Here is a 14,568-nt window from a genome sequence, read left to right as displayed (position 1 = left end):
CCTTTAAGGATGAAAAAGTGATTGACTAATGGATAGAGATTACTTGACATAACTGTTAGCATGTTGTCACAGGGGTTTCATCGACATGGATTGCACCCTTTTGGTCGACAGGGTGATACAGAAGAATCGTGATGTCTTTTACTGGATTCATTTAGGGATTTTAATTCCATCAGATGCTTCCTTGCGCAGAAAGCTTGCATGTTGTTAATGCGGATTGTCAGCTGACGAGACTCATTGGCTTTAATCCAGATGTGATTGATGATTGTTAGGTCTGTTGTCCTGGAAACGAAAGAAACATTAATGCAGCGTTTATCCATGCACGTGATGGTTTGTGTGAACAACAAATTGATGTTGCAAAGAACAATTGGCAATGGTGATAAATTAAAGATGTCGGTAATGCTAACACGACCGGAGCAGAAGTCAAAAGACAGTATAGAGTGGCAATTAGTGACATTTTCGGATGTAGGAACCATGGAACAAATTATTTCCTTCTTTAGTTTGTAGCGAGAAAGTCCATTTGCAAGAGTGTTGATCTTCATTAGGGTTGATGACAAATGACGAGTACTAGACATCAAAGGGAAGAGGCTCTTCGCTATATAAAAGGTCACATCTTGAAACGGGTCAACAGGAGGAAGTTTCTAAAGGTATACCATTTCTACTTACTTAATCAGATTTAGATGAGTAAGGTTTATTGGAGTTGAGTTTCAGCATGCCAGTACCATTCTTAGAAAAAGAACATTTTTTTTAGCAAAGATTTTCATTTATAGTTTGAAGATTTAAAAGTTTTGTAATTATTGTTGGATGTGTCTCGTGTTTCTTTAAGGTTATTTTACTTTGCCACCTTTTCTTTATTCGACAGATTTTAGCTTGAATTATATGTTCGGTACCTTAATTTAAAAGGGCATAAACAAGGGATGTTATTGAAGATTTTATTGAATACATTTCTTTCGTTATGCTTTAAGTCCGGGTGAAAACTCTTAGAAAAAAATAGATCTGAGAAAACCTTTGAGGCAAGAGTAGTGGGATCCTATAAAACAGCAAAATTTGCAACATTCTTTAACCTGGCTCCGTTGTTACTTCGGTATTTTATGTTTAACATTTTTCCCCAACGCTATCGATGCATATGAATCCTGTCTCCTGTTCTATGTGTTTCTGTCTACATGTTTTAACTCTGCCACTTTCCCTTTACCAATAAAATCCACAAGCTCTATTGTAGTATTTTCCTTAAATCAACACGAGTTGATTATTTTTATTGCTAGCGTCAGTGCGCTGGTAAACATGATACAATGTATTTCATTTAATAGCCGTTCACTGATTTCATTTTAAATCTAGTCCAATAACCATGCTATGCTTGGTGTGAATATGGGAATACGGCTTTTATTATTAATATCAGTAGCTGTTTGAAGAGTGCTGCCCAACACATAAAAGGTAGCAAATATTGTACATAATTTGCTTGCTATCTGGACGGTAACATCCATAAACGTTACATGTCTTTTTCTGCATAAGATAGGGGTACACTGCTCCTTTTCTTTGGACTATGGGTGTGGCAACCAAAGTCATGTAGTTTGTAAGATTGCGTTCAGAGAGGAGGTTGTCTGACCTTTAGGAGATTTTCTGACCTTTAGGAGGTATTCTGACCTTTATGAGGCATTCTGCCCATGACATTCAGATATATCATAATATTTAATTATCTAATAAATGTAACGTGCTTCGTAAACGTTTTTCTAAAAGAAATATCAAAAAGAGTTTCTTGAAATAAAACTATATATTACAAGGAATTATTTGATTATAAAACATATATACATTTGGTCAAAAGCAGGAGTTCTCTTTCCCCTCTCTTCCAAATGTCTGTATACAAATAAGTAGCTGAGTTTTAGATGCTTTGTCAAATTAAATTCGACACCATTAATCAATGTGTACATATAGTTTCCTCTGTAAAAACATGGGGTAAGTTCTAAGTCATTTTCTTTTCACGAAAAGCTTCGCTTCATTACATTTGTAATGTGTTGTTGTCTAAAATTCTAACCGTATCGAGCGAAATCTTTATTGGTAGGATCCATTCGACTTTTATCAGTGGCAAAACACACCTCACTCTCTGTTTTTCATTGTTTGTTTACCACAACAGGCACACAAAAACGTTTTGTGGTCGGTGCAGTCATATCAAATTTCATATGTAAATACGATACGCACCTTTTTGTCAAATTTAGCCTGATTTAGAGTACCTGTCTCCCTTATTCAGTCCTTCCTTTCATTATTTAAATAAGTAAATATTAGGTATAATTCGCGCTATTGGGTTTTGATATACGCTTTTCTCTATCAAAGTACAGGCAATTAAAAGATCCTACCACGCAATGAAAAATATTTTCGGCATATATGAAAGATGTTATTTTTTCCAGTAAAATTTATGTACACCTTTTGTTGTCCCGCAAAGGTATGCATTATCTGTTCACCGATGTCTTTTCCTTTTAGAAAGTGCACCGAATAACTCACTGTTAGTATATACTCCTTCGATTAGCTCTTACGCTCATTCGACTTGTAGATCTGGTAAGAAAATTCACAAGTGTATGATTTAAGAGACTCTGGTGGCAATATCTTCTTTCGGTTCCTTGCCAAAGAGATCTTATTAAGGAACATGAGTTCATAGCAACATTGATCTTTGGAAGTTGGGAATTTGGGATTTAATTCTACTGATACATGCTTCTAATCGGATTCACGTCTTCCACCTAGATAGACAACGCCCATCAACCGGCAGTTTGAATCATGTGGCTGGTTGGTGACCAGAAGAAACATCAATAAAGATATCAGAGATGGAAGTATTTAGTGATGTCGAACATATTTGCTTTCAGTGTGACTTTTACCAATGTTATTACATTTTACAGACTTACAACGTGTTTTAATTGAAATGGTGTACGCCTTTCTTCCCACAACAGCTTTAAGTACCATTGCATCTTTTCTTTGTGAAATAAGACTTTTAGACCGACCGAAAAGCAAATCTTTATATTTGCCCTAATTCAACCTCTTTGGGCAAATATATGTTCTTAAAACAACAGTAATCTTTCGTGGACTCAGTTTTGTCGTAAACTATTCCCGGTTTACGCTTGTCAAGACAATCATTCCAAAGAAAGTCGTTTCATTCGGATTTCGCTGGAAGTCCTCATTATAATTCATGTCGATGTTAGAAATCAAACCTTCAAAGATAGGCATAATGAAACATCAAATGATTATACGTGATCCCAGTGATCGAAAAGCCCAAAAGACAACAAAAAATGAGCGGTACTCAAAATGAATGAAAATGTGCATACAAAGAAACCTTATAATTAAATGCACTGTATCTATTGGATGTGTACCATTCAAATTTTCAGGAACGGATGAATTTTTATTTTTAGGGCCTTAGCTTACACTCTGAAGTTACTGAAAATTAATGGCAGGAGATAATTGTATTATTCAGTGCAAATCGGTTCTAAAAGAATTGCAGCTTTCTTAATTTGATTCTAATAACAGAAACATTTATAACATCTTTGGTCGGAAGTACATCGGAATCATGGAAATAATGTCAATGACGAATTTTGTGTGTGCCTTGTTAAGCGATTAAAATCAGCTCAATGTGTAAGACTCACCAACCATTTAACATGTTAGATTCTCTTACCAACACATCACAAAGTCGAACGAAGATATTATTGTACTTTTTGTGTGCTCTGTCTTTTTCTAGCAAACCTTGACTGCAAGGGCTTGAGTAAATAATCAGTGCAATTAGATTTTCTAATCGGCAAACTTTAGTTATATATATATTATAACATGTTATATGGTCCACATTGAAATTTGATCATTGAATGAATGATTCATTCTTTCATTCTATGTAGTGAATCGGAAGAAACTTGGTATTATCAACATACACGTAGTGCCAAGAATGTTATTTATTTATGGAGTACATGGCAGAAGAACATGTTTTGATTGGAGAAAATGAATCCTTATTTAACCTTTATGGCGTTATATGGTCATAACAAGAATGTCTACCGATATGTGAGTTCATGCACGAAGAAAGAAAGGCGAATGGAGTAAAACAACGGTTAAAACGATTAAATCTGAATTTTATGTGGCATTAACCAACAAGCGGGAAACCCTGAATTCTGTTAAATACTTGGATGTGCTTACTTATACAGAAAATGATTTCTAAAGGAATCTGTCTTGCTTTTCAATGCGTTCTGTGATCAGGTCGTTATGTTTTCCCTTCTGTTTTCATACGAACAACATCCATTATGTTTAATTCCTTGGGGTCCGTACGCGATAATCAAAGGTATGTTTACCTTTTTATTACCTGAATTTAAAGAAATCCACACAAATTTGCGAACGGCGTGTACATTATTATGAATATTTCGCAATATTCAGGACTGTAATCGAACCGTTTAATGTTGATGTTGAAACTTGTCCTGAGTTTGAAGCATTTATTGGTTTAGAGATGAAAATAGTCGGTGTTGGACTAACATAAAAAATAGCCGACTCAGTAAAGCTGTTTAAAATTAGGAGTCTACGTTGCAAATAAATCGTAATTATCGACTTTGAAGCATTACCTAAATACATTTCACTTTCTGGTCTTATTTGGTCTTTGAGGTGAACTTTGGACCTGTAAGGCTACTTATATTATTTTTCGTTCTTATTTTTGAGTCATGTTTGTTCTGTGCATGCAATAAAATTATAATTTGTACATGGATAAAAGGCTACAAATGATCTCACAAGAAGATGTTTCTTTCACCGGAACGACTGAAGTATACATACATGACAAATAAGAAAAGATATATGTGACAGTATTGTTAGGTTATATCTTTTTTCGAGCCCATATCTGGTTATTTTTAAATGCAGCACTGTTTTCAAACATATCCTTCTATTGATGTGTACAAAAGGTTTTTTGACCAATAGTCCAAATTAGACGGTGAGGATGGTGTTTTGGTTTTTCTCCCTAAATTAGGGAGAACACTTTTCATGTGAAATTATTGTCTGGCTGTCCAATATATTGATTTTATCACCTGAACTTTGACAGTACCGTTGTTCTTGCATGTACCGTAAAAAGGATAGACGTAATCAGTGCTTGTTTGTATGTTCAGTGGTATTATACAGCTGGATCAAGGGATTATTTTACAACACCGTTCATGTTAGGTAAAATTAACCGGAAAAAAATTTATGACTTGATCTACATAAACCATGACATCTTTGACAGAAAGTCGTATAAGCGATAAACGGTATCAGAGAAATACATCTTCTGAGAGCATCCGTTACAGATACGGATACCATGGCAACAATATCAGGTACGAGAGGACTGATTCTTCTGACAGCATCAGAAAACGATACAGCAGAGCAAGAAAAAGACTCAAGGGGGTTGGTGCAAGATTAGCGGCGGCTAACATTAACACTAGTTCCCCTGTACCTAATGAAACGAAGACAACAAATGGAAGGTCCAGGCTTGACGTTAAAAAGAACATCCCATCTATTAACTCTATCTCTGAACAAATATCTAGTCTTCTAACTTCCCCTACTCATCAACACTTCAGTGATCCACCCTCCGTCAAAAACCAAGGGACATTCGTCAAGCGCCAGACGGATATGAAAGGACAAAGTAGGTTAGAGAATGCTCCGACTAGACTTCGACTTCAATCTTCTCGAAAGAAACCTTTGAAAAGGAAAGCACTTGTAAACAAATTACACGATATTTCTTCATCTCGGTTGAATGGCGATAAAAGGTACACAAATCGAGACACAAAAAGTCTTCATAAATCAGAAACGTTTAGAATCAGCGAAAATAGAAATAACGTGCTGCTTAAAGCTAGTCCGGCATCTCTTTCGCGTATATCAAAAAGCAAACAGCAGATCCTTGCTAATGGTCTGCAAGAAAGTCCAAGGACAACGAAACCAAAACAACATGAAAATACATGGACGGTTCAGCCTCGAATTCACAGAATCACAAATATTCCGAACAAACTTAAAAAGTCTTTCAGGAGTTCCGATTCTGACAAGGTCTCCAATGTGACAGCAACAACTACTGATACAACCTTTCAGCCGTCAACCGTAACGGTAGAAAGTTGGTTACAAAATTCTGTTCGAGCGGAGACTGGGAACGGAGCTGTGCAACCAAAGGGAAGGGCTAAGTATCCTAAAGACTACAGACCTGGATTTAACAACATTGCAAATAGAGCAGGATATCAGTATAAATATCTTTCTAAGGCTAAAAAAAATCCGAAACCAAATGTTTCTACAATGACAAGGAAAATGGGCAACCGAAGATCGAGGTTAAACGGATCTCAGGTACGAATCTTAGAGTATATGAAAACAGATTCTAGTTTTAGCCACAGCTCTCAGAATAATAATACACTGTAGACAGTAATCAATATCAAGATATATACCAATACAGCAAAACCGAATTGTCCCTTTTAGTAATTTGGACAGTTATTTTTGTAACTATGTAGGGGATGTAATAGTGATTGATTTTCGCTATTCCTTATTCTCGACCTTTTAACATTAGTTTTCATCTATTATGGGTGAGTGTACTTGTCGTCAAGAATAGACGTAAGGGTCATAAATGTAAAATGTATATCAAAATTGAGGTAAGGGTCACAAAAGTAAGGTGTGTACCAAAATGATGGTAAGGGTCATAGGTGTAAGGTGTATACCAACATGGAGGTAACAGTGTATACCAAACTGGAGGTAAAGGTCAAAAGGATAACGGTGTATATCAGAATTATTGACATGGGTCACAAGGGTAACGATGTATACCAAAATGTAGGAATGGGTCACTAAGGTAACGGTATATACCAAAATGGAGGTAAAGGTCACAAGGGTAACGTTGTATATCAAAATGGAGGTACAGGTAACAAGGATAATAGTGTAAACCAAAATGTAGCATCGGTCACAAGGGTGACAGTGTATACCAAAATGTAGGCATGGGTCACAAAGGTAACGGTATATACAAAAATGTAGGAATGGGTCACTAAGGTAACGGTATATACCAAAATGGAGGTAAAGGTTACAAGGGTAAAGTTATATATCAAAATGGAGGTACAGGTAACAAGGATAATAATGTAAACCAAAATGTAGGCATGGATCACAAGGGTAATGCTGTATACAAAATGGAGGTAAAGATCACAAGGAAAACAACGTTGTATACGAAAATTGAGGTAAAAATCATAAGGGTAACATTATATACCAAGATGGATGTCAGGGTCACAAGAGTGACTTTGTACACTAAAATGTAGGCATGGGTCACAATAATAGGCATTACACGTGCAGGTGTTTGGCACAATGTGACGTATTAAGGAATTACTCTTATTGCAGATAATTTTGATACTAAACAATCCGATGCTAAGGAATTTGAGCAGTTCAAGTTGATGTACCTATTAAAGCGAATTTACCCAGTTCAAGTTGATGGGCATATTAAGGCTAATTTATCCAGTTCAAGTTGATGGGCATATTAAGGCTAATTTACCCAGTTCAAGTTGACGGGCTTATTAAAACGAATGTACCCAGATGTATTTATTAAAATGAATTTACCCAGTTAAAGTTGATTAACTTATTAAAACATTGATGATGTTTGGAATACCTTTCCTTCGTGTATTTTGTTTGTTTGATTGTTTGTTGTTCTTTTCTTAACAACGTAAATCCTTGTAAATCCTTATTCATACGATCAAAATCTACACTAAAGTAACCTCTTCAACTGATTGTTCAATAAAATCCCCATTTTTGTCTAAAATTGTTCCTTGCTTTATACTCATGTAAATTAAAGCTCAACTAAACGCCTAATTTAACTACACTGCTACGTTTCATGTTAATTAGCAGATCAAAAAGATGGTATTTTGTTATACAGTGTCTTCGAGTCTTTAAGACACATTTGTAGGACACGTGTCAGGCTTATGTTTCCTTTTAGTGTTCTATTATTGACGGATTATCATAAAATGGAACTCTACCACAGAATCATGGGAGCTTTAATTTAGCAAGTCATTCGCAGTGTTTGCTGAAATCAAATTCCTTAATTTCTAGGTTATGTTTGAAATTATGATTGTTCACTATCACGTTTTTCACTATTTTTTGTTTTGTTCTTCTTTTGACAAGTTGATATATTTTCAGCAAATACATTGTGTTCAAGTCCCTGTTTGGTGCGCGTCTATTTTTTAGTAAACAGTGCGTCAGTGTGTCCTTTCAAAGTATAGTAACGGAATTCAGCCAAAAGTCATTTGGAGCTCAATCAAGTCTGCATGGAGGATGTACTAAATTGTGGATGATGTTAACTCTGTCACGACGGCGGTACACGGTACCGTTGCATGGGCTGGGCGGTTTTAGGAGAGTTTAACAACTTTTGGCAACACTTCAAAGGTATAAAAATGCCCAATGAAACACACAGAGTCAGGCAAATGTAGCTGGATGACCAGACCATTTACATCGAAGAATCACGCGCATAAAACTCTCAGCAGTTGAACTACATCGAGCGACTCGTGGTCACTGCTCTTTACCGATCCAGTCTTTTATTATTTTCTCTGGAATCGGGTTCATAAAGGTAAATTCGTGTTTTATTACCTGTTACTTTTCATTTAAACGTCTCTGGTCACTCCTTTATATTTGGCGAGTAGCTGTTTTGGCTATTTCAAATCCGTATATGTATTGATTATCTGTCAAAATAAATGCGGGATCCATCTTGCATAAACCTTTCTGACCTTCACATGATACTCCACTATACGAAAAACAGTTGACTAATTAATGCCATGAGAATAGAAATATTTTCCACTGTGTATCGAGGATTTTCAATAATTGTTCCCTTCATAAGAGCCACTCCTCGCATACCAATCGTAGACAACAGTCTTCAAGAACTTGGGTCATCTTTCATTATTTACAACTATCTTGAAAACGATGAAGGCACCTCAACAGTGTGTGATTCGACAGAGAAATACATCAGATCAGTAAACTTGTTTTAACTCGGCTCTGATATCAGTCGGAGAATACCCTAAGAAAGCCCTGATTTTAAAGTATGCTCTTTTGCTCAGTAGCAGAATTCTTCTCCTTCTTCGACATTTTTACGTCACTGGCATTACCCATATCACAACACTCACATATATCTTCAGGTGTCAGATGTGTTGCACGTGCAACTGCAGGCATTTTTATTGACGGTTATTTTGTCTATCGATCGGTTTTAAATATATTGACAAGTTAAAAGAAACGAAACCGTTTTAGGAAAATATTCAGTTCTGTTGAAATACCCTTACTAGTTGACGGAAGTTTTAAAGGTCATTGAATTAAATAATGAAGACCTTCAACAAATATTTGTTATCTCAATGATCCCCATATCATTATTATTCATGAATTCTGGGGACCCCGAGTAGCCGAGTGGCCTAAGGAGCTACATTTTACCATTCTCTGCCATCTCACCTCTGTCCGCGTAGGTTCAAGTCTCGGGCGTAGCCAGTGTGGATCTGTGAGAAAGTTGCCAGTAGCTTTCGGTGGTTATTACCGATGTTTTCCCGGGTTCTTCCGCCACCACTTACACTGGCCGCCATATATAGCCTATCTTGCGTTGGGAAATGGCGTTAAACCCCAAAACAAGAACGACAATAGTTTGAGTTTTGATAATGATATACAATATATAAATTTTTATATTTAAAAAGTCTTCATTAACGCCCAAATAAGGAAGTCTTGACACAATTTGTTTAGTAAAAAGGGCAGGTAAAATAGTAATACGCTCAATCATAATTATTTCAATAATTTTAGCAACTAAAATCATGATTTAAATCGTATAACTAAAATTTAAACGTTTTCTTACATCACGGGATTCTTTTGAAATTCTGTACACAAACTAAACATATTTAAGATGGAAATTTATCCTCATCACTTTACTCTAACATTTAACTTTAGTTTTAAAACATTTAAACTTTAAATGTTTTGGTAAATTATATCTTTTTGTGCCTTATAATTTAAAAAATTATTTCGAAGATGTAAATATTTTATGTAGAAATACTTGTTGTACAAAACTTAACCTATTACAAAGCATGGTCATTTTGTTCAGTTAGAGACTGTCAACATTTACCTGATCGAACTGGTGTGTATGTGGTGGGTGGGTGGGATGTCAGTGTTAATTGGGAATACAGTATGATTGTTCGCGTCCTCAAAATACGTAAGGTACATTATTTGTTAATATTTAAAATATAATACAACTGTCGCAATGATAGGTATAATGGTGTGGGGGAGATGTATGAATTTTCTGTGCAATGTTATTTGAAAATACACAGACACCTTCATCCCCCACCCACATTATTGACAGCACCTTTGATATCACTGAACTATTTATTTCAGAGCTGTTCATATGCTCCTGATAATGGTTATTAACTGACTGAAATCAATTACTGTCATATTTTGTTGTTAATTTCAATTCTCATGTATTATACTTCTATAGCTATTACGTGACATACCATTGACCTTAGTGCAAACCACGTAACATACCATTGACATTAGTGATAACCATAGCACCTGTGATGTCGTTTTAATTTTACCATATAGCTGATTCTACAAATAATGGCTTTATAGGTAATTTCTTCTTTGAAATTTTTCCTATCTGTAATAATGCTTTACAGGCAAAATAAGGCTTGCAAATGTTGGCCAAGGTGAAAACGTGCAACCATTAATGATTTTTATTATTAATCACATGTCAGAAATAGTTTTAACTGATGTTAATCCAGTCATTCCAGTACCTTTATAGAATTGCCTCACTTGTAACATGCATTCAAAACATGCTAACCATATAATTTTGTATTTCGATTTTTCACGTATGTCCAAATTCTTGGTGCCTTAGATTGTTATGGTCACATATTTTCGCAAAAGACCATCAGAGCTTTGAAAAATCTTTGCTTCTTCTTCAGTTATCACCTTCATCGTCATTTTCGCTACTTTGTAGACAATTTCGTTTCTTCTAAATAATGCTTTCAGAGCCAGTCTAAATCTACGACTTCATCTTTGTTTATATGTTTCTCCTGTGGTACATTAAACGTTTTCTATCTTAACGAACCTCAATAGTATCATTATTTCTGAAACAGAATTCTGAATATCTTTACGAACCTCAATAGAATGATTATCTCTGTTACAGAATCCTGTGTATCTTTACGAACCTCAGTAGGATCAATATCTCAACATATTTCTGTATATTATAATGAGCATCGATATAATTATTATCTCTGTAACAGGGTCATGGTATCTCAGCGAACCTCAATAGAATCAATATCTCTGTAACAGAGTCATGTGTATCTTAACGAACCTCAATAGGGATATTATGTCTTTACCAGAGTCCTGTGTATCTTAACGAACCTTAGAAGAATCATTATCTCTTTCACAGAGTTCTGTGTATCTTAACGAACCTCACTATGAACAGTACCTCTGTAACATATTTTCTGTATATTATACAGAAACTCAATAGAATTATTATCTCTGTAACAGAGTCCTCTTTATCTCAACGAACTTCAATAGGATCAATATCTCTGTAACAGGTTTCTATATATCTTAACGAACCTCAACATAATCATTATGTCTGTAACAGAGTCCTTCGTATCTTAACGAACCTCAACAGGATCAATATCTCTAACAGGTGTCTGTATATCTTAACAAACCTCAGAAGAATCATTATCTATGTAACAGAGTCCTGTGTATCTTAACGAATCTCAATCCGAGCAATATCTTTAAAACAGATTTCTGTATATCTTAACGAACCCAAATAGTATCATGATATCTGTATCAGTCCTGTGTATCTTAACAAACCTCAATAGGATCAATATCTCTTTAACATATTTCTGTATATCTTAACCTTAGTATGATCAATACCTCTGTAGCAGAGTTATGTGTATCTTAACGAACCTGAATAGTATTATTATCTCTGTAACAGAGTTTTGTGTACATTAACGAACCTAAACATGATTAATTTTTCATAAACAGTCGTATGTATCTTCATATTATCAATAACCATATCAAACAATTAATATCAAGGAATTATCAACTCTCCTAGTAGCTTGGCTACCACGTCATCATTTCTACAATGTATGATCGAGAACCACTTCTCTTCTATCTTTCAGGATAATCACTCCCAATTGTTTAATGCCATTTTGATCCATCAACCACTTCCTGCTATGTTGGCTGAAGTCGGCCATAACTCCCGGTGTTGTCCCTCTCGCTTACTTTAAAACCACATTCCAGTTCGTCAGTGTATTCATTTCTCGAAATTTTCTTAGTGATCCACGAGCTATCATCCGTTAATTGGAAACTCTTTGTCCTGATGTTTCGACATTCACACTCATTTGTTACTCTAACCGTTGTCATTGTCATAGTCGTCATGTAATTTCATCATGTACTTCGGTATCTGATCGATAAATACACGGATGTAATTTCATCACGTACTTTGGTGCCTGGTTAATAATAACACTTATATAATTTTCATGACGTTCTTTGGTGTCTGATCGATAAATGCTTGGATCTTTTCAGTTTCTTTCCATTCTAATTCCATCGCTGTCTGTCTTTACAATCAGCATATCAAGAGCTCTATACATTACAATATGTTACAATATTGCAGTACTAGCCCTTCGATGTTAAGTTCCTCGATCGCAAATATTACACTGCATGATGTCGCTGTTCGAAGTTCTATTGATATCATTAGCTGAGGGATACAGGCAGTGGCGTCGCTGGGGGGGGGGGGGGGGGGAGTGGTGCAGGGGGTGCGGACCGCACCGGATGACACCATCTCAGAGGGATGACACCAAAATGAAAAATTGCAAATTTTACAGAGTACACACTGCTCGGTCTAGTCGGATTTCATAAGCGGATAACCGATCATTGTTAGATACATGACTAGCAGGCACAGCAGTGGCGTCGCTAGGGGGATGCAGGGGGTGCGGACTGTACCGGGTGACACCATCAGAGGGGGTGACACCAAAATGACATTACTAAGGATTCTGTATGGTCTGTTACGGAAGAAGGACCATGGGGGTGACACCATGAGCTACCGCACTGGGTGTCACCAACCCGAGTGACGCCACTGGATTTAGGGTTAATCATTTCTATTTGTAGTAACAACATGTTCGCCCTTTGCCAATCGAGAACTGGAGTTGTCTGCCCCTGTGGACATTATTTATGGTCGTCTGTTGACCCTTCCTTTCTTGTTCAGAATTGAATTTCAGACCAATTAGGTGTCACCTTTTGAGTTTAGACAGAGTCTGTGTCATTACTGGTCCAGTATTCACCAAACTACTCAACTTTTCAAACTTAAATTAAGAAAGTTTACAAGAGCTAAATTAATTAAAATACAAGAGATTTAAAAAAAGCGACATAGATACATATGTCTGCAAAATATATACAGTTTATGTTGTAACAGTGTAACAAATATAAGACCAATGACCAAGGTAGTTTAGAGTTTGATTGATTACTCGAGTTAAGGAGTATAGTAAATACTGGATGTAATTTCATACACCTGACATTCAGAGAATATTTTAATAGGTCGTTATTTGGGGGGTGGGGGATTTTAATGAATAGCAGTGAAATACAGTATTATAAACAATGTCAATTCTTGATGAACGCTTGTTGGCCAAATATGTTTGAAATATTAACCAGAAGAACGATAGATGACTGTCACTTTATTCATACAGACATGGGTAATGATATTGTCTTCTGTAATTATGCATGTGTTTTACTTGAAATCTAATCTGACACAAAATGACGTTTTACTCAATATATTTGCATTCTGTTTCTAAGGAATGATTGTGCGTATTTGAATGTTATGTTTTAGTTTTACAAGTAACTGCTCAAATAGCATCATCTCCAACCGTCTTCTATATCTCAGACCATTGTCATTGTCCATTAAATATCTGCCATCGTTTACTGAGCTTTAATTAGTTAAAAATAATCTTTAGAACCTTCAGCTGCATTATGTTCCAGACGTTTAAAGCAAGTCACTCAGAAATATTTTCAAATTCATGAACATAATCAGTGATTTTAGTAGCACCTTAACTGAGTCAAATTTACACCACCTCTTGAATGAACGTTTTTACATAATTTAATATTTAATTAAAATATATCACAGAATATCCTGACAACTGTATAGAACGTGAAGGTAATCATCATTTCAATTCGTCTATTCACCTACAATTTTATTAATATTCGTTTCTTTATCGATTATTGACGCGTGTCTCCCCCACCTACTGATTTATTCACGTGTTTACGACTTCCATAACAAAGATGATGGTTTTCTGACTAATTGTGGGAGCCTTTTAAATATAAGAAGCTAAACAGAGAACCATGCAAAGAATGATATTGTGCACGATGAGTCACAAAGCGTCTTGCTCTACGTTTAACGTTCACTTAATTTCAAACAGTATAGATTCAGTTTTACCATCGCATTATACAATGGCAGGTCAGGGTCTATCCTGTTTCCCTTATTTCTCAATTACACGTGAAAAGCGATAAGCCTGATCTAACGGTGCATTATTTAACCAATGTGTGTCTGCTTTCTTTGCATTTAACCAATTCCAAGATGGATAAATACGGTATATGATTTAATCCCACGCG

General features: G+C 35.7%; 1 protein-coding gene across 1 annotated transcript in view; it reads left to right on the top strand.

Moving 5' to 3' along the window:
• Positions 1–5,196: 5,196 nt before the first annotated feature.
• The window catches only part of LOC149781738 (echinoderm microtubule-associated protein-like CG42247), a 113,163-nt gene continuing 103,791 nt past the window's right edge, over positions 5,197–14,568 (top strand). Inside the window, exon 1 of the mRNA XM_089935006.1 lies at positions 5,197–6,294. Within this exon, the coding sequence (XP_089791132.1) occupies positions 5,197–6,294 (1,098 nt within the window). The remainder of the gene's footprint in view (positions 6,295–14,568) is intronic.

This window comes from Sinohyriopsis cumingii, chromosome 15 (assembly GCF_028554795.1).
Source record: "Sinohyriopsis cumingii isolate HCF-2022 chromosome 15, ASM2855479v2, whole genome shotgun sequence".
Classification (NCBI taxonomy): Eukaryota; Metazoa; Mollusca; class Bivalvia; order Unionida; family Unionidae; genus Sinohyriopsis; species Sinohyriopsis cumingii.
This window is presented reverse-complemented; position numbering and strand designations above follow the sequence as displayed.